This window comes from Typopeltis vanoorti, chromosome 4 (genome assembly GCF_054136105.1).
Source record: "Typopeltis vanoorti isolate ZY-2024b chromosome 4, IOZ_Tvanoo_1.0, whole genome shotgun sequence".
NCBI lineage: Eukaryota > Metazoa > Arthropoda > Arachnida > Uropygi > Thelyphonidae > Typopeltis > Typopeltis vanoorti.
The window spans coordinates 153,850,191-153,872,847 of record NC_143552.1 but is presented as its reverse complement, the minus strand read 5'-3'; the positions used below and the strand labels follow the sequence as shown (position 1 = coordinate 153,872,847).

The following is a 22,657-nucleotide window of genomic DNA, read 5'->3' as shown; positions in this document are numbered from 1 at the left end:
CCACTAGATCCTCCGATTTTGAGCCTTCTGTGTAGGCAGGCACAAAATCAGAGTATTTAGTTCTATGAGCTTCATGGTGGATGACAGAAGGGATGGACAATTTTGGTAGTCTGCTGAAAGAAAAGCTATATGGTGGCACATATAATTGCCCAGTACAGCTGCTCTGGGCTGGCAGACCATGCCTTAGATACCCACCATAGAATTCGTTGGAAGAAAATACACTGCAGCAAGTTTAAATATGAAAGATTATTCAAGGAATCATCAGCAGCTCTAAAAAACGTTCCTAACCTCACTAAATTTGGGTACATGAAACTTCCCCAAATTTGGGAGACTTACATTATGAGAACATCAGCCCAACTGCCAAGACAACCAAATTAGCCCACCATTAGGACTTTAGGAACAATATTAGTTTCTTGCTTTCTTCCTCATTTGCTTTTGTTAGTGCCTGCATGCACATACCATATCTTTATGTTAATAAAGATGGCAACATGACGTTGCCGAAATATAGAAGTTATTCATTAAAGTTACCTTTAATTAATATACTTTATATGCATTGTTAATTCCGTAAACTAATTATCAGTTATGTATGACCAACGTATAAGCCTTGCTACTAGAAATATATAATTGCCATGGTGGAAGTGTGTTTAGTGGTTAAGCTAAGTTGTCTATCTCTATTTCTAGATCTTGTAGGAAAGCTTTCATCTGCAAACCAAAGGGTTTTATAGCAGTCTGTCAGGTGTTGTAATCATAAATTATTATAACACCTGACTTTGTGAGTCTGAGTATATTATGCAACTTTGGTAGTGATGTATTTTATGGAAGCTGATGTATTTTAAGTTTCAGTAAGGAAATGGGTAATCCAATATCTCCTGCTATTGCCAACTACTTCATGGAGCACCTCGAACAATGTATCTTTGACAACATTACACCCAGTGGTGAGCTATAGAAATTTTAACAAAGGGCTCGCATCGTCGAGAAAAAAAAAAAAAAAGACCTAACTTAGACCTAACTTATATTGTGACTTTGTAGAGCTTCTGACAGATATGATAATTCCTGTAGGATATCAATCATTAATGCCAGATCTAAAATTCCAAATCGAGAAGTCGGTTTAAAAAGCCCTTATATTTATCGTTCGATGCAAAACGCTTGCATAAAGCTGGGTAATTTCTCCACAAAGCAAAAGCCGTTCGTAAACTGCAAGCTGCCCATCGTGGTCCAAACACATGGCCGATCTTTAAAATATAAACGATCTTTAAAATTTCAATACGAATTCAATCGTATTTAATTCTAGTTGATTTTTTGGTGATTGATGATGAAAAGCATATAATTTATCCATAAATATTTCAAAATGATTTATTTCTTTAATGTTTTTTTTATCAAATTGTCTAATGCTAAGTGTAAACGATGAGCGAAATGCCAAATCACAACGTTGGGAAATTTTTGTACAAGTTTGATTGCAACACCTGATTTGTTTCCTAACATTACACTAGCTCCATCAGAACAAAATGCAATGAAATGATTTTTTATATAGTTATCAGAAAATCCATATGAATTTAAAGTAGCAATTATGGTAACATGTATACATTCAACAGTGGTTTCTAAATCACGTTGTTCAATAGGGAATTGAACAACGTAGTTCCGAATATAAATTAAATTATACTTTAATAAATATTTCCGATATTTCGGCAACGTCATGTTGCCATTTTCAAAAGGAACTTACAAAAAGGCACGTGCATGCAGGCACTACAACACAGTAACTAAGAATGAAGATATGAAGCTGTTGTTCTCCTAGAAGTCCAGTCGTTTCATTAAGTGTTAGGTGTGTTATATGAATTCTTTTGATTACATAAATGATTTGTGGATGTTTAGGGCAGATGGAAAGAGGGTGTGTCCGAAGTTGACTGTGACCCAAATCAGGAAATGATGAATACAAATATCAAATTGATGAGGGAAAGTGTTAGTAGCGAGAATGTTGTGGGGAAAATAAGTGCACATTTGAAAGAGAGGTGAAAGAATGTTAAAAAATCAGTAAAAAAGAAAACGAGTGATTTAAAAACCGTAATAGATGTTAATAAGGATGAAAGTGAGGCGAGAGTGGCGGAGGGAAATGAAATTGAGAGAAAATGAAACTGGAGATAGCGTGATGCAGGAATCGAAAGAATGAATGATAGTGAAAGTTGGACGCATGTTGGACCGAACGTAGAGAAGCACAGAAGGATGAATGAGAGTGAAAGTGAGAAGAGGGTGCCGAGAGTTAGAAAATTAGAAAGAATGAATGATAGAGAGAATGTGACGTGAGATTCAGAAGTTGAATTGGATTGGATGAGGAAAGAGATGAAATGGATGCGGAATGAAATTAAGAAAATTTGGGTAAAAACTATTAAAACTAATCATGATGACACGAAAGAGTTAACGAAAGATGAGCGAGTGGCGTTATATAGTGACTCCATATTAAAGGTGTGCTGGATGATTGGGTGCACAAGGTATGTTTTCCAGGCAGTAAAATGAGTAGAGTGATTAAGACATTGGATATGAGGAGGGAGTGAGCAAAAGAGTTGATAGTTTTAATCGCACAAATAATTTGACAGAGGACAAAGAGCAAGTCAGAATGGATGTCATGAGGCTGCTTAGAAGATTAAAAGAGAATAGTGTTACAGGAAGGATAGTCAGCTTGTTGCCTAGGTATGACTGTGGTGAGATAAGGTGGAGAACAAGGATTGTGAATGATATGCTGGCTGAAATGTGTGAGGAGATGGGAGTACAGTTTGTTAATGTGTGGAATGAGTTTGAAGGAAGAAGTGAACCGTATGGGAGTGATGGACTGCATTTGAGTGGTTATGTGAGTCGCTTGGAGAGACTGCTGCTAGAAGGTAGAGAAGTGAGTAGAGTGAGAAGTTGAATCAGATCAAGTGGGAAGTGATGTGGAAGAGCAGGAGAGTAAGACAGGAGAGATTGAAGAGGTGATTATGAATGAGGAAGTGACAGGTATGAGTATAGAAAATGAGAGAATGGCTGTGCAAGAGGAGCAGGGAAACGGGGAGGCTCAGGGTGGACAGGGGTACACAGCGTGAGAAAGGTGGATGCTCCGAGAGAATGTGAGAACATGTGTAGACAGTAAAGAAATGAGATGACCTGGGATCAAGAAGAAACAGTTGGAATTGAAAAGGGTTTTAAAATGAATAAGCAGAAAGGGAAATGGCACCAGTCGAGCATGGAGAGATCACATCAAGTTAGGTGGTATCAGTGGAACTAGCTGTAGATCCAGGATGAGCTGTTGTGTTTATATACAGATGCTAGAAATGTAAGAAACAAGGCAGATGAAATGATTCCACTAATTGAGTCTGTTCACTCAAAAATTGTTGGAATAAGTGAGACATGGTTGGAAGAGGACAATATCCTGACAGGAATAGAGATGAAAGGATATGATGTGTTTCGTGAAGATAGAAAGCATAAAAAGAGAGGGGGGGGGTACTATTGATGATAGAGAAAGAGTTATGTCCATACAAAGTAGAGATGCAAGACGGAAATAGTGCCAGGGCGGTTTTGAGGCAGTATGGTGTGAGACAGAGGTGAATGGATTCAAATACTTGGTTGGATGTTGTTATAGACCAGGAAATGGTCTATAACAAATAGTGCCAGGGCGGTTTTGAGGCAGTATGGTGTGAGACAGAGGTGAATGGATTCAAATACTTGGTTGGATGTTGTTATAGACCAGGAAATGGGGATGGTAGTGACTATGAAATATATAATCAAATTAGCCAAGCAAATAAGAAAAGAGTGAACATTAGGGGCGATTTTAATTATGGCAATATAGACTGGATTGATAAGATAGCAACTGGAAGTAATGAAAATGAGTTTCTTGAGTTTTTGAGGGATAACTACCTCAGACAGCATGTAACAGAGGGCACACAAGGATTCAGGGTCTTGGATTTGGTTATCTCATCAGAGGATATAATTACAAATGAAGTGTCAAATCATCCACCAACTGGTGACAGTGACTATGAGGTGATTACCTGGGTGGTTGCCAACAGTGTGATGACCTCTGTAAGAAAAGGGTATATGTGGAACCACAAGGGAGGTGATTATGAAGAGCTCAGGAGACAGCTTGCAGGTGTAGCATGGAATGAGGAGTTAGCTGGAAAAGAGATCAATGCAGCTTTGGAGATTTTCAAACTCTATCTAGTAGATGCAATGTCTAAATGTATTCCAAGGGTGAGAAGGTTAAATGAGGTAGGTGTGAAATGGATGAATAGAGAGATTAAGCATGCGATAACAGAGAAAAAGGGCATTATGGAGGCAGCATATGAGAAGTGGAAATAACCTTCCATGTGGTCTACAAAGACCAGGCAAGGAGGATTACTTGGTTGGTGAGGGTAGCTAAAGAGAGGTATGAACAGCAGTTAGGTAATGAAGCCAAAAAGAATCCTAAGGAGTTCTTTCGATATGTAGTCAGCAAAAGAAAGAATGATTATGGAAGGATGATATTGATAGGAGAAAATGGTATAAAGACTGCTGTTACAGAATGTGTGGTGGAGATACTTAATGAGCAGTTCATAAAGATCTTTCAATCTTGTGAATGTGACTTCATGGAGAGATTGAGAGAATCTGATGATGGGGAGGAGAGACTGACTGCAAGTGACCAAGAGGTGTTTGGGGGAGTTGAGTAAACTAGATGTAAATAAGGTTGTGGGACATGATAATATATCACCATGTATTCGGAAGGAATATGCCAGTGAGTTGACACCTGTCTTAACATTTTTTAATATGAGTCTTACACTCAGTCAAGTCCCTTAGGAGTGGAAGGAGGGCAAGATTGTGCCACTTCATAAAGGAGGTGATCGAACTCAAGCATCAAGCTATAGGCCTATATGCATGTCAGGTGTTGTGGTTAAGTTGGGTTGACAACAATGGTATTATCTTTGATGGACAGCATGGATTTGCTAAAGGGAGGTCATGTTTTAGTAATTTACTTACTTATTACAATAAAGTGACTGCTTCTTTGGACAAAAGAGAAGGATACACAGTAATATACTTAGATTTTGCAAGGCTTTTAATAGAGTACCTCATGTTAAATTGATAGTCAAACTAGAGCAGATGGGGTTGGATTTTAGATTAGTGCATTGGATTGGAGACTGGCTATGTGATAGGTATCAACAAGTGGTGTATGTGGGAGTGATATCCACAAAGGAAAAGTTCACTGGTGGAGTGCCTCAGGTCTGTAATGGCCCCAAAACAGATTTGGATGGAGATATTCAGTTGTTTGCAGATGATGCAAAGTTGGGATGAACCATGAAGAGTAGTGAAGATGTTGTGGCCTTATAAGAAGACTTGAATAAATTGAGTGATTGAACACAGAAATGGAGATGTGAGTTCAATGTTGCAAAATGTAAGGTTTTAAAATTTGGAAAACAAAGATGGGATGCAGAATTTATTCTTGGTGAGGATATATTGTTGGAGGTGGAAGAAATAAGAGATCTGGGAGTGATAGTGGATAAGGATCTGAAATTTAGGGGACACATAGCCAAAATTGTGAAGACAACACAAAGGCTTCTGGAAATGGTGCGGAGGACACTGACGTGTAGAAGTAGGGAGATTCTTGTTCCATTGTATAAGGCTTTGATTAGGCCACACATGGACTATTGTGTCCAGATTTGGTCACCTGGTTTTCAGAAGGATGAAGAGATGTTGGAAAGGTTCCAAAGGCAATTGACTAAGGTAGTTTCTGACCTCTGGAATGTCGAGTATGAGGAAAGATTGAGAAGATGTAATTTGAAGAGTCTGGTGGACAGGAGGTAGAGGGGGAGAAATGATAGAGACCTACAAGTTGGTAAGGGGCTGTTATAGGATCAATGCTGGAGAAGTTCTACAGAAAATAGTAGGAGATCTGGGTAGAATCAGAGGTCATCCCTGGAAACTGTATAAAGAGGGTGTGAGTAGGGGAGTTAGGGGCAGGTTTTTTTCGTGCAGAGTAGTAAATGATTGGAATGTCTTGCCTGAGAGTGTGGTGTCTACAAGGCGTTTGAATGTGTTCAAGGCATGGGATGATGAGCTGTGTGTGTTATACAAGGACCTCGCAGATGAGTCTTTGATTCCATGAGGTCTTGGGGTAATTATAATAATAATAATAATAATAGGTGTTTAAGTCTTTGTGGGACAGATAGCTTTCATTTCACAACAGCAGCCAACTCCGCTGCTTATTAGAGTGTGAAGTAGGCTTTAAAACATAAATATTTATTCTCTAAAGCAAGGATTTCATATTATATAACCTTTATTTGCAGATACAGTTGATCTAGAGATATGATTCTCGCTTTGGGTGCAAGAGGTCCTGGTTTCAAATCCTGAACCAACCTGTTCTTTCAAGGGTAATGCAAAGGCTGATGTATCCAACTATTGACTTATCAGTATCTCTAGAGTGCTGGTGAAATTTTTGGAAAGGTTGGTTAGGACTCGCATTCAGAAATGGGTTGACATAGAATAGCATTTGTTTACTAAGGGAAGGTCATGTTTGAACGCTTGCTCACATTCTATAATTATGTTACCGTTGAATTAGACAAGAAGAATGGATTTTGCTAAGGCTTTTGATAGAATACAACATGGAAGACTGTTGCATAAATTGCAGAATGTGGGTTTCAATTATAAAATATTAGAATGGATAAGAGGATGGGTGGCTGACAGATGTCAAAAAGTCTATATATGGGGGATGCAAGTCTGCAAGATTTAAGGTAAAATGTGGTATACCACAAAGATCAATATTTGGTCCATTGTTATTTAATTTATAGATTAATGACATTGAAAATGTCATTAATAATGACATTAATGATATGACAGGCAATATACAGGCAAAAATAGGCAGATTAATCAATAATTCAACCAATGTGCAGTAATTGCAGAATTATTTGAATAGGCTGAAATTGTGGACATGAAAATGGCTGGCAGATCAATATTAGTAAATGTAAAGTAATGCACTTTACATTTACTACATTTATATTGTCATGTTATATTGGGGGTATTATTATGGTATCTCCATGAAGTTTGGAGACTCAGCACAGGAGACCTAAATCAACCATCATACACACAAATCCTATCATACCTCTCCTTGAATACATTCACAGTCAGGTAACTCACAACGAATTCTGGCAATGCATTCCACTCACTCACCACTCTCTGTACAAAAAATCTGGTATACACACCCCTACTAACCATGTTCTTACACAACTTCCACGGATGTCCCCTAGTTCTCTGACTATTTGTCATAAATTGAAAAATTTCACTTGCATCAATTTTATAAAACCCCTTTAATATCTTAAAAGCTTCTATTATGTCTCCTCTTTTCTGACTATCAGCTAAATTTTATAACCCACAAACACTGATTTGTCACCAGTGGCGGCTAGTGGCTTGAAATTGTGGGGGTGCTGCAACTTTCAAAAAATACATACACACTGTAAGTACAGTGTATACATGTTTGGATAAAATATCAAAATTATGGTAAAAATTAAAAAAAAAATTAAACATGAAACAATATTGTTTATTATCGATAAAATTATACAGCTTAGTATAATTCAAAATTACTTAAAAATAAAATCCATTATCATAACCCTAAGAATGTTCTAAAATAAAAACTATAACAAATGTTATGTCTTTAATTATAATGTCCAAATATTTAAAGAGACGAAGTAAACACGATAAGCACTACAAACACTCTACGACTGCCCGCAAACTGCATATAAACAACAGTGGAACCATGCGACGGGACAGTGCCGCATTATGCTAATAGCTCGCATCTCACTATGATGTGCAAATGCTTGCGCACGTAGCAATATGACACTGTGGTAAACACAGTGTTGCTGGCATTCTTTGCTCTCCTAAGTGCTACAAGATGCATTTTTATTATTTTTTATATAAAATAAGAGAATTGTATAGGATTGTTGATAATAAAATTAAATATTACAAGCAAATATAAATAAATTAATAAATATATTTATATATTGAGAAAAATTGGGGTGCTGCAGTTCTGCAGTGCCTATGCATGAGCCGCCCCTGTCTGTCACCATCTTAGTCACTTGTCTCTGAATCTTTTCGACCACCTCCTGGTCCCACAAGAAACCCAGGTGACCAAATCTGTTTGCAATAGCCAAGATGTAGCTGAATCATAGCCTTATCAAGAGGGATAATAATTTCCTTATCTTTACTTGTTAGCATGTTTTTCAACATCCAAGTAATTTGTTGAGCTATTTTATCAACTTTTGCAATATGCCCTCTGAACTTTAGTCTTTGTCCACCATTATCCCCAAGTCCCTAGCTTCACCGATTTCCTGCAAACCAATACTATCAATATGATACACCATATGCAACCTTTTCCAAGATGACTCCTGAGTCTTTCATAATCACCAGTCTTATAATTGAACATAAACCTCTTCTTGACAGAGAACCCCCTGTGTTTGGCAACTTCCCAGAACAAGACTGCATGGTCACTCTCCCCAGGCCGAACATCTACCTTGGTTATGAATACATCTTCTGATGCTATTATCAGATCCAATGCCCTCAGACCACTTGTCCCCTATGTAACATGTTGTTTCATGTAATTATCCCTTATCAACTGTATAAATCCCACTTTCATCTTGTTATGCTCCCTCCAATTGATGTCACCATAGTTAAAGTCTCCCATAATATTTGTTCAGCCTACATTCATTGTGCTGATTTGCTGATATGTGGCATCTACATCTTCTTGTGGATCCCCCAGTCTATAGCAGCACCCAACAACGTATTTTGTCTTATTTGCCTCTATCTCACACCTGACAGCTCAAATGAACCATCTTCCTCAGACCTAATATCTTCTTTAACTTCTAATTTTGTTGGTTGAAATTCTGCAGCTATCATCAGCAATATCCCACCTTCTGTCCTGTTCCTTCTATCCTCACTGAAAATACAATACCCTTTACATTATATCCCTATAACTATATCATTTTCAGTCAACCACATCTCAGTAATGCCTATAATTTTTGGCCAAGTTGAGCTTACAGATGACAAAAATTCTTCAACCTTATTTCTCCATTATGTTAGAAGAAACTGATCAGGCTAGGGATCTTGGAGTTTTAGTAGATAGGAAGTTGAAATTCAAGAGCCATATTGCAACAACTGCAAATACAACTCTGAGGATAATTGCAATGCAGAAACAAATCTTGACATGTAGAGATAAGGAAATCATTTTGCCTGTAGGATATTAGAGGATATAAGAAACCCATATGTGAGATCAGTGGCATAAATTTTAAACACATGGAAAGGAAAGGATATTTTTATACAGTTACATATAAGGTATAGAAAGAAAGAATTAAATAATGTATTACTTTTGATTACTTTTGTTTTGCAATCAAACCATTTCTCAGTTTCTTTTCAAACCACCTATAAAAATATTTATATAAATTAGACTGATACTATGGGCAAGTAAATATTTTTTGTAGCTAGTAGAGTTAAGTTATATCGCTGGAGCCCTGCATATAACACATAATTGAATATATATAATATGTTCAATACAATTGAATACATATGTATTCAATGTGAACTATGGTATTTTTGTTGTGGACATCTGGTTATATATGTAACCCAGAAGATGATGCTATAAGTATTGAAAAGCAGTATAATTAAAATATATATTGTCAACCATGGATAATGTATTCATAAGCAATAGAATGCCAGTGTATCAGACATAAGGCAATAAAGAGAAAAGGTATGTTATTTCATTTTTAATTAATAAATTAATACATTTTAATTAATAAATAAACTAATTTATTAATATTCAGAATTCATCATACATACCTCTGTCATCAAATCCATGTGTAATTTCATGTCCAATCACAAATCCAATAGCACCAAAGTTCATATAACTAGAGAATTAAAAACAAATACCTGAAGTAGTTCTCTAAAATATCAAACATTTATTTCAGTTAACAAAAGTTTTATACTAATTTCACTAATAATCACATAGTGTATCAAGTTATTATAATGACACATGCAGTTGGTAGCGAAATCAGTCCAGCATTTAAAAACATGATATGTGGCACCTTCCTAATCATTTGTACCTGCCAAATGATCAGAAAGGTGACGAATGTGGTATGTGAGAAGAAATGAAAGAGTTGCTGGTACAAGCAACTAAGAAACATGAAAAAATAACGATTGAGTCTACTGCTCTAGTATGATAGAGGTGAGATAAGAAGAGTGGCGATTAGTGTGAATGGTCAATGTGTAAGTTGTGCAGCAGTTAATAGTGTGGATTTTGTAGATGTGTAGAGTGAGTTCAATGGATGAAAGAACTTATTATAATATGGATATATCTATGGAGTCAGAAGACTCATTGCAGGAGGCCCACTAACCATTACTCACATAATATCTATCATACCTCCTCTTTGGCCTTCTGCAATGAATTTAAACATATGGTGTATGGATCTCCATTTGTGCTTGCAGGGCTTGAGGCAAGCACAAATGGAGATCCATATACCATATGTTTAAATATTTAAAAGTTATAAAGCAAGCTAAAAAACTGTTAAATAAAATATGTTCTATACTCCTACAACTGAAAAATATACCTTCATAATAATAAAATCAAAAAATATGCATAAAGCTGCAGTTGTTATATAATTGAAAGTTGGCAAAATATTAAAGACAACTAAATTTAATTATTGTTGCACATGTCTGGGTGTTCTTTGATTGCCAGTGATGTTTGAATGAGCTAAAATTAATACATACATAATTCATAAATTATTATATATTTTATTATTATTATTATTATTCAGGCCTCTGTGTAGTCAAGAGACTCGTTGTGGGAGGTCCTTCTTAGGAAACACAAAGTCTATCATACCACTCCTTGAATTCATTGATCGTTCTTGCTCTCACCACTCTATTATTATTATTTATGATTATTATTTCGGGCAACTCCAAGGAGTCAACAGACTCATCGAGGGAGGCCCTAACATCATGTCAAGAACAACTATTCAACATTCACACAGTATCTCTCATACCTCGCCTTGAACTCATTCACGGTCATAGCACCCACAACAGACTCTGGCAACTTATTCCACTCATTCGCCACTCTCCAAGTAAAAAACCTAGCTCTAACACCCCTGCTAACCACATTCTTGCCCAGCTTCCATGTATGGCCCCTAGTCCTCCCACCACCAATCCTATTCTCAAAAATATCTTCTGTTTTAATCTTATAAAAACCCTTCAGTAATTTGAATGTCTCAATCATATCACCCCTTTTCTGCCTATCAACCAATTTTTGCAACCCTGAAATATTCGACCTGTTTTCATAAGGTTCATTCCACAGACCTGCTATCATCTTGGTCATTCATCTCTGGATCCTCTCCACCTCCTCCCCATCAAGAAGAAACCTTGGCGCCCATATCTGGGCACAGTAGTCTAGATGGGGTCTTATCAAGGCTCGATATAGAGGAACAATAACTTGTTTGTCTCTGCTTGTTAAAGTATTTTTCAACAACCAAGTGAGTTGATGAGCTGATTTAGCCACTTTTGCAATGTGCCCCCTAAACTTCAATTCCATATCCACCAACACTCCCAAATCCCTGGCCTCATCAATCTCCTGGAGTACGGTTCCACCAATGTGATATACTGCTGCTAATCTTTTCACTCCAAAATGCATAACCTTACACTTTGCCACATTAAATTGACATCCATTTTCCTTAGCCCAGTCCTCCAAACTATCCAAATCATCCTGCAAAATTTTGACATCCTGTGCACTCACAATTCCTGTACCTAACTTTGCATCATCAGCAAACAAGGGAACACTTCCTCTCAGATCCTTTCCTATATCGTTAATGAACAAATTGAAAAGTAGTGGTCCAAGAACAGAACTCTGTGGCACACCACTAGTCACAAGCCGTCTTTTGGACTCCACTCCTGAATAAACCACTCTTTGGTATCTCTCCATCAACCACCCTCCTATCCATCTCACCAACCCTATATCCATTCCCATCTGCTCCAGTTTACTGATTAGAGTTTCATGTGGTATCCTGTCAAAGGCCTTGGCAAGGTCCAGTAGAATCACTGTAAACCCATTACCCTTATCCAGTTCAGCCGTCACTGTGTTATAAAATGTGAGCAAGTTACTGAGGTCTGATCTACCATTCACAAAACCATGCTGTTCCTGATACAGTATCCCATTTTCATCTATCCAATCCTGTATTCTTCTCTTGACTAATTTCTCCAAGCCCTTGACAACGATTCCTGATATGCTAATCTGTCGGTAATTTACAACAGCAGTCTTGGAGCCTCCTTTATGCAGTGGAACTATTTTCCCCTCTTTCCACCCCCTCGGGACTAACCCAGACCCAAGATTCAAATTAAACAAAATAGTCAAAGGTACTGATAATTCTTTAGCCGCTTCACATACGACATGAGTTGGTATACCATCCAATCCCACAGATATACTGACATTTAGGTTTTGCAATAGATTACTCACCTCCACTTCATTCACCACAATTCCCGAATAATCTATAGGTTCATTCATTTCTGCAATTTCACCACCTGGATGATATATTCTTGCAAAGTGCTCACTCAGTAATTCAACTATATCAACTGATTTGGTTACCTCCCTACCATCGGCATTGTTTAAAATCATTCTGCCATATCATTTTTTCTTTTATTTGCAACATTTTGAAAAAACTGTTTAGGATTCTCTTTAGCCTGCATGGCCAATGTGCTTTCATAATCCTTTTTTGCTTTTCTTACCACACTCGTTACCCTTCTGGCCTGCGCTGTATACCGTTCATGTGCCTGCCGGTCACCTTTCTCCTTATATTCCCTTCATAGTTGTTTCTTTTTTTGCAGCTCAAGCTTAATGGTGTTATTCATCCATTTAACCCCTACTTGATTTATTATTCGGACTCTAGGTATACAGTCAGCCATTGCTTCATGTAAACACTTCTTAACCGCCTCCCATGCACTGTCAACTTCTAGCCCTTGCAGTTGTACATGCCATGGCGCTGAACCAATCAAACTCCTAAGCTTGTCATACTTACTAGCCCTATAATTCTACATGTACCCAATCTTAATTGTAAATTCCACACCTTCAGTCACCTCCCAAGTCAAGACTCTATGATCACTCTCACCAATTTTTGGCAACGTGGTCATATTCGTTACAGCCAAATTCTCAGATGCAATTACTAGATCAAGCACTCTCTGACCCCTAGTATTTTCCATTACATGCTGTCGCAGATAGTTATCCCTTAATAACCGCATAAAATCCAATTCCTTCCTCTCATGTGTCCTCTCCTCCTTCCAATCAATGTTACCATAGTTGAAATCTCCCATAATAATTACCTTCCTTCCACTCATTTCTTCTATTTGCTTATGCATACTATCTCCACCACCTATTCCATCACCTGGTCTATAGCAGCACACAACTGTATATTTTGTTCTGATAGTTTCAATCTCACCAAATATCCTCAAATGTGCTCTTTTCTCTATCCTGCAGTTCCACTTCTATTCTCCTTGGCTGTAGCTCATCAACTATCATCAATAACACTCCTCCCCCCATTTATTCTCCCTGTCACTCCTGAACACACCATACCCCTCACATTCAATCCCACTAGCTGTGTCATCTTCTGTCAGCCATGTTTCATTAATGCCAATAACCTGTGGTCTGGAAGTGCCAACCAAGGCAAAAAATTCTTCTTTCTTGTTCCTAATACTTCTGGCATTAGTATACATGAATTGCAGAAGCCAAATTGTCCCATCCCTATTTTGATGCCTTATACTAACTATCCTATTCTGATTCATGGTTTTTCCTACTTGCTTGGGCATATTACACACATTCACACACTCAACTATCTCCCTAAAGTCTGCATATCTACCCCCCCCCTTAGTAACTCTAGTTTCCCCTGATTCTGCACATTCACTTCCACTACATTCGATAACACCTTTTCAAGTCTCCGTACACCAAATCCATTCAAATGTAAACCATCCATTTTATATAAATCCTTTCACCCATCAAACTCATTCCACACATCCACAAATTCCACACCACTTATCAAACATAATTCATGCATAAAGTCATTAGCAATTATGGCCCTCCTTCTGTACTCTTCACTGTCATACCGCAGCAACAGACTCACCATCCTAACTCTCTCACTCTTCTCTATTGCTACCTCAAGCAATTCCTTCACATCCTCACTCATAGCCATTTTGTTCCCTTTCAAATCATTTGTACCTGCTACCACTATCAATTCTTTCACCTGCTGCTTTTGCATTCTAATTGACTTGCTGACATTCTTAACGTTCGCACCAGGTTGGTACGATTTTGTTAAACTTTCAACTAACACACCTCTTACTAAGGAATCTCCATACAACACACGCTCTTTCATTTTGTTTACACTCACTATCATACCCTTATTTTTTCTATCATACTTTTGCCGATTATTAGTTGAAATATAGTAGACAATTGAGTTGAAATGCTAACTCTCTTCAACCGAATTCCATATGCGAAACTGCCATAACATTCATTATATATATATATATATATATTACTTAGTTTTAACACTTTTACGAATTTTAACACGGTCAGTTGAATTTTATTGCTGCCTTGGGAAATCGAACTCACACACATCTAATTAATAACAATAGTTTTTAGTTAGATACTGTGTTTGCCCATGCAACATATGGTTTTGTTTCAGTCTATACAGCATAGTTTCTGTATGAGGGGACATGTGATTCATTAATTAGTGTGTTTTTATCCCAGTTGTCTCTAATTGCACTATTTGTTGAGAAATATGTTACACAGACTCCTCATACCTTATTCACTGGCATAATAAAAGTACTTGTTTTTATTGCCTCTGCAGTATAGTGGCTGTTAGGGAGGGCGTGTTGTTTACCACTGCAAGCGAGTTACTATCTCCCCACATGAACTTGTTTAAGCTTTTTTTCATGTGTGAAGTATATGCGAAACTTTTATTGTAACAGAAAACTAGCTTGGATGACAGCGATAATATAAAACAAGTTTTGATATGTATATAAAGTCAGTATCAACAGTCCCTGATTACAAACGCATGATGAAAGAGACAGGAAGATTTGGAGCTTCCCTTGAGAGCATTCGAAGTAAATACAATTAACCACTGCTTTGCAATGAAACATAAGAATAAGCAATTTTTACTAATATTCATTAAGTGCCAAAATATGCAGGAAGCAAAGTTTGTGAACCAACACCAATGTGTGAATTTTTCCATTAAAATATAAAAAATAACAAAAAAGAAATAATAAATAATAAAAGTTAAATATGCTTCTTTTAAAATAAAAAAAATCTACTTAGTCTTAAAACATTTTAAATTTGTTTTCATTATTTCACGACCCTCCCTCAACAAAACCTACAGCTCCCCAAGGGGAGCCGCAGCCCACAGTTTGGTTAGTGCTGCTCTAAACCATTTGTGCCATTGCCCTCCAAATCCATCACTCTGAGGACACAACTTATCACTAATCATAAGCAGTACTCTACCACCATGTTTTCCCTTCCTATCTTGCTAAAAAATGCTATTATTATTATTATTATTATTATTACTGACACCTCCAGGGAGTCCAAAGACTCATCGAGGGAGGGCATCTGCTCTACAGCTCTCTGTTTCCACCACTCAATCCACCAACTACATCAACACATCTACTGCCCACCACCACCGTCAGTATTTATTATTATTATTATTATTATTCAGGCCTCCAAGGAGTCAAAAGACTCATCGAGGGAGGTCCTTTCTAAGACAAAGTCTGTCAAGACTCATCGAGGGGAAGTCCCCCTCTGAGAAACACAAAGTTTATCATACCACTCCTTAAACCCACTGACCGTTCTCGCTCCCACCACTCCATCAGGCAATGCATTCCACGGCTCAACCACCCTCCACACAAAGAAACCACTCCTCACCCTCTTGCTCACAGTTTCCTTTCGTAACTTCCAGGGATGGCCTCTTGTCATCACTCCTTCCTGCTGATCAACCAAGCGAAAGAACTCCCCAGTGTCAACCCTGTAACCACCTCTCAACAGTTTAAAAGTCTCAATCATATCACCTCTCCTTCTTCTATCCACCAAACTCTGCAGTCCACATTCTCTCAGCCGATCCTCATAACTATCCTTGTACAGTCCTGAAACCATCTTTGTCATCCGTCTTTGTATCCTTTCCACGGTTAATTTATCCCCTTCAAATCCTGGGGACCAAATCTGAGAACAATAGTCCAAGTGTGGTCTGATCAGAGACTTATACAACGGAATGGTAACCCTCTTATCTCTGCAGGTCAGTGTCCTTCTCATAATAGCAGCAATCCTCTGTGTTACCTTCACCACCTTTGCAATATGTCCCCTAAACTTCAGGTTTCTATCAATCATCAACCCCAGATCTCTTGTCTCCCCTACTTCCTCCAGTATAACTCCTCCCATAGAGTATGCAGCATCCCATCGATGTTTCCCAAACCTCAAGACCTTGCATTTTGCTGCATTAAACTGAGACCCCCATTCATTTGCCCATCTATCTAGCTTATTTAAATCCTCTTGCAGGGCTACCACATCTGCACTATTACTAATAATCCTTCCAAGCTTCGCATCATCCGCAAACAACTGAATATCCCCCTGCAATCCACTGGCTATGTCATTGATATAAAGGTTAAACAATATAGGTCCTAGTACTGAGCCCTGTGGGACCCCACTTGTAACCCTCTGCCTCCTGGAAACTGCTCCACCATACACAACTCTCTGATACCTATCAGACAGCCAATCCTGAATCCAGTTGACCAATCTGACATCCAGACCCATGTGCTGCAACTTAAATATCAGCTTATCATGTGGCACCCTGTCAAATGCCTTCGCCAAGTCTAAGAAAATTGCAGTATATGCCTTTCCCTCATCTAATGCTCTTGTAACTTTATTATAAAAGGCTAGCCTATTGCTAAAACAAGAGCGTCCTTTCACAAATCCATGTTGATTCTCACAGATAACATTACCCTCATCTGCCCAATGCTGTACACGGTCCCTCACTACTTTCTCCAAGATCTTAACAACTACTGATGACACACAGACTGGCCTATAATTAGACACTTCCAGTCTGTTACCACCCTTATGCAATGGCACTATCTTACCTTCCTTCCATTCCCTGGGCACCTTTGCCAAAGTCAGACTTTCATTGAAAAGCCACGTTAAAGGTATTGTCAATTCCCTAGCACATTCTCTCAAAACTCGTGGCGAAATACCATCCAGTCCCACAGCTTTACTGACATCCAGAGTACTCAGTATCTGAAACACACTCTCCTCCTGTACCTCCAGACCTCGTACCAGTCCTATCCCTCTAGCATTAAAACTGACTCCTCTAGGATGAAATACTCCAATAAAGTGTTCATTGAACAATTCCACTGTCCTCTGCATCAGTCACTCTATTCCCATTTTTATCCCACAATATCATTCTTCCACAGTCATTTCTCCTCCTACTGGCCACATAGCTAAAAAATTCCCTAGGATTTTCTTTGGATCTTAGGGCCAATCTCCTCTCATATTCCAGTTTCGCTTTCCTTACCACACGAGTCACTCTTCTGGCCTGTGTCTTATATTCCTCATGCATCTCTTCACCTGTCTCCTTATATCTCTTCCATAGCCTCTTTTTCGCATGCAATTCCTGTTTAATATTGTTTGTCATCCACTTTACTCCAAATTGCGCCCTCTTCTTCACTCGTGGTATACAACTTACCATTGCTGATAACAAATATTCTTTCACAATTTCCCACGCACTGGTGATATCCCGGCCTTCCAATTCCTCCCTCCATGAAACTTCCCGAAGTTGACGTCTAAGACTATTATAATCACCTGCCTTATAATTCCACATAAGTTCCCGTCTCTTTGATACTCCTGCATGTCTATTCATTTTCCAAGTCAAAACCATATGGTCACTCTCTCCAACTGGTGGGAGAGACGTCAACTCAGTTATTATCAACTCTTCTCATGCTATAACCAAATCCAAAATTTTTGAACCTCTTGTTCCCTCTGTTACATGTTGCCTAAGACATTTGTCCCTCAAGAATTCTAGAAATTCCATTCCCCTGTTGTTACATGCATCTTCCTCTCTCCAATTTATACTACTGAAGTTAAAATCTCCCATAACAATCATTCTTCTTGCACTTGCCAAACTTAGCTGTCTAAACATCTCCTGGTCCCCATCCTCTGTGCTCCTGGGTCTGTAGCAACACCCCACTAAATATCCTGTCTTGCCTACCTCTACCTCACACCATACGCTCTCAAAATCATTTGTCTCACTACCTTCCAAATTCTCCACTCTTAGAGGACATAGGTCATCACTTATCATAAGCAGCACCCCACCACCACGCTTTCCCCTCCTATCCTGGCGAAAAATGCTATACCCAGCGACTTCTATTCCAGTTTTTATATCCCCTTCTGTCAACCACGTCTCAGTGATCGCAATAATTTTTGGCCAGGCTGATGCTATCTGCGCCACCAATTCCTCTCCCTTATTCCGGATACTCCTGGCATTAGTATACAGCATATAAATGCCATTGTTTCTATACCCAGCATTATCCCTTCTAGACTCCACTGGGCTCAGTCTTACCTGACATTGTCTCCCTTCTCCCAAGTATCCATTCCCACAAGAGGGCACCCCTGCTATCATCCTCCCTGGGACACACTGACTCGTTCAGAACAGCAATCTCTCCAGATGCCTACGTCCTTCCTCATTCAAATGCAAACGGTCTCTCGCAAACAACTCCTCTCTTTCCTCAAACACACTCCAAGCATCCACATATACCAGTCCTCTCTTGTCACACATTCTCGCTATTATGCCATTCAATATCACCGCTCTTCTGCTCAGCTCATCATTATCATACCTAGGCAACACGCACACTATTTTTCCTCTCTCTGTCTTCTTCCGTACAGTCTCAAGCAAAAATCTCATATCTCTCGCTGCCCGACTTACATTACCACTCAAGTCATTCGTTCCTACCATCACAATCATCTCATCCACCCTTTCACTTCTCTTAATTGTCATAGCCACCCTTTCTATTGTTCCTCCTGGCAAACACTCCTCACGCATCCTATCCTGAACACCACGGATCATTGAGTCGCCATACATTATACCTCTTACCATTCCATCGCCCCTATTGTTTCCATTCTCTCCTCTTCTTTCATTCCCATACCTCTCTCTTCTACTGTTTCCATTCTCTCCTCTTCTAGCACTCCCATACATCTCTCTCATTCCCTCTCTCCTACTGTTTCCATTTTCTCCACTTCTAGCACTTCCATATCCCTCTCTCATTCTGTCTCTCCTACTGTTTTCATCCTCTCGTCTGCTAGCATTCCCATACCTCTCTCTCATTCCTTCTCTTCTACTGTTTCCAATCTCTCCTCTTCTAGCACCCCCATACCTCTCACTCATACTCCTTAAATTCTCTCTATCTCCTACTCTGATTCGCCTTGCATTCATCTCTTCCATTCTCCTAATCTTATCTTTCATACTTCTGCTCTCATTCACTAGACATTCCACCTCCTCTTTCAACTCATCTATCTCCCGCTGCAGGTCAGTCACTCTTAATCTAAATTCACTCTCCCAAACAAATAAATAATAAATAATAAATAATAAATAAATAATAAATAATAAATAAAGTATATTATCTTTCATTAACCATGTCTCAGTGATCCCAATAATCTTTGGACAGGATCAGGCTATCAGCACCACTAATATATCTTCTTTATTCTAGATACTCCTGACATTAGTATAATGAATAATCAATGCATTGTCACTGTTTCTATATCTATCATTATTCTTTCCTTCAGACTCCACTGGATTTGGCATTACACAATGTCTTCAAAGAAAGTATTATTTATTCTAAATTCATTATGCTATTCAAAATGCTAGTTGTGGTGGGTGATAGATGGCGTTGATGGAGATGATTCGTAGTAGAAGTTGTTCGATGTAGTTGTTGAGACAGTTGTAGGCATCCTCCCGCAATGAGTCTTCGGACTCCTTGGAGGTGTCAGGAATAATAATAATAATTATATATGTAAACTGAAATAGTCTTATTCTATAATATTTTCTCTAATAATCATAAGTGTCAACACAAGATAATGTGGAGAAATAACAGGATGAGTGTCTACAATAGATTATATAATAACAAACAGATGGTAAAACTAGATGCACATGGAATACTGGACTAGTATCAGCAGATGTTGGAAGTGATCATGAACACTACTGATCAGAAAGTTTAAACTTCAACAAAATATAAATGAGTGAAAAAGCAAAACAAAGGAATATGAGGAAAAAAGTTAAGTAGAATTATCACAAGAGCAAAAGAATACCTTACCAAAATAGACTAAAAGAAATATATAAAAAATGCTATCATCAACGACTAAGATGTAGACTCTCATTAGGAAAAATTCAAAATGAACATTAAGCAATTATTATTTATTATATGGAACAAGTACAGAAACAAACCAGAAAATACAAGAGACCAGGCAAACTCCCTAGTATGCTGAAGAAATGAAAGCACTATCAGAAAGCAAAAATATAGTCTTTAATAGACATTTACAAGATAAAACTAATACAGACATTCTTGACATATGTAAGTAGACCGTTTCACACAACTCCTTACACCAGTCGAAATTTATGTAAGTTGGATTACTCCCCTCCCCTCCCCTCCCCTCACTTCCCTTCGACCTCTCATAATAGATTTTATGTCAAACACATATGCAAAACATAAACACGTAATACCAATACAGGAATATTAAATAGTAAAAAAAATTATAAATATCCTGTATTAAATACATAAAAGATCCATACCATATCTGGCTAGACAATTTTTTAAACAATGAACACAACAAATACAACAATTTGACCACACTTCAGTACTGACAACACAGTATATTAGCAGGAAATTGTCACTGCACATTCTCTTTTAATTAGTTACTTTCAATAATACAAACTCATTCTATAGATAAAAGAAGAAAATCAAGAATAATCAACTAAAAAATCAGTCCAAAATGCTCCATCAGTATTAAGATTACATTTAATAAAAAAAAAAAAAAATGGTACCTATTGTTGCATTTTGGTTGGTTGCTAGTCATAATTAAAATCTGTCAAGAGATATTTGAACTTTTGCATTCTTTTTTTATACTAAGCTCATGCAAAGATTCCTGTCCCTACCTTGCCCACACAGGGGTTTACAAAATTCTTCAACTTACCCTACAAAGGTGAAATGGGGCACATCATACCAATAAGAAAAGATGAATATAAATGCCACATTATATTCCTCCACTATGGTAAAACAGGCCTATCAGACCATACACTTCAAACATGTCGCAGAATCAACTGGAAAGGCAAAATGTTCCTACACTGCACCAAAACCTGGTTTGAAAAGAAAGTTCAAAGGAACTTGTGAGATACCTGAAACATTATCCAAATCTAAACAAGAATGATCAATCAGTAATTTCAAGAATCTGGAGTAATCATCTGCAACCTACATAGCATCCAGAACATGATGGCAGAACCATAACACAAGAAAACCTTAATATAAGGGAGTTGACACCTGCCTTGACATATTTTTTTAATACGAGTCTTGCACTCGGTCAAGTTCCTAAGGAGAAGAAGCAGGGCAAGATTGTCCCACTTCATAAATGAGGTGATCGAACTCAAGTCAAACTATAGGCCTATCTGTGTGTCAGGTGTTGTTGGAAGAACTTGTGAAAACAAGAATCAAGAGTTGAGTTGAAAACAATGGTATTATCTTTGATGGACAGCATGATTTGCTAAAGGGACGTCATGTTTTAGTAATCTACTTACTTATTACAATGAAGTGACTGCTTCCTTGGACAAAGGAGAAGGATACACAGTAATATACTTAGATTTTGCAAGGCTTTTAATAGAGTACCTCATGATAAATTGATAGTCAAACTAGAGCAGATGGTGTTGGATTTTAGATTAGTGCATTGGATTGGAGACTGGCTATCTGATACATATCAACAAGTGGTGTATGTGGGAGTGATATCCACGAAAAGGAAAGTTCACTGGTGAAGTGCCTCGGGTCTGTTTTGGGGCCATTACTGTTTAACTTGTATATTAACGATATAGGTGAAGATTTGGATGGAGATATTCAGTTGTTTGCAGATGATGCAAAGTTGGGACGAACCATGAAGAGTAGTGAAGATGTTGTGGCCTTATAAGAAGACTTGAATAAATTGAGTGATTGGGCACGGAAATGGAGATGTGAGTTCAATGTTGCAAAATGTAAGGTTTTAAAATTTGGAAAACAAAGATGGGATGCAGAATTTATGCTTGGTGAGGATATATTGTTGGAGGTGGAAGAAATAAGAGATCTGGGGGTGATAGTGGATGAGGATCTGAAATTTAGGGGACACATAGCCAAAATTGTGAAGACTACACAAAGGCTTCTGGAAATGATGCAGAGGACACTGACGTGTAGAAGTAGGGAGATTCTTGTTCCGTTGTATAAGGCTTTGATTAGGCCACACATGGACTATTTGGCCCAGATTTGGTCACCTGGTTTTCAGAAGGATGAAGAGATGTTGGAAAGGTTCCAAAGGCGATTGACTAAGGTAGTTTCTGACCTCTGGAATGTCAAGTATGAGGAAAGATTGAGAAGATGTAATGAGTCTGGTGGA

The 22,657-nt window shown here is 38.1% G+C and overlaps 1 protein-coding gene across 4 annotated transcripts in view; it reads right to left on the bottom strand.

The window, feature by feature from the left end:
- Nucleotides 1-22,657, bottom strand: part of Nep2 (M13 family metallopeptidase neprilysin 2) — a 355,508-nt gene that overhangs the window by 68,640 nt on the left and 264,211 nt on the right. For all 4 annotated transcript variants that reach the window (XM_090391525.1, XM_090391528.1, XM_090391526.1 and 1 more), the window contains exon 16: nt 9,814-9,881. In XM_090391525.1, the coding sequence (XP_090247651.1) occupies nt 9,814-9,881 (68 nt within the window). The remainder of the gene's footprint in view (nt 1-9,813; nt 9,882-22,657) is intronic.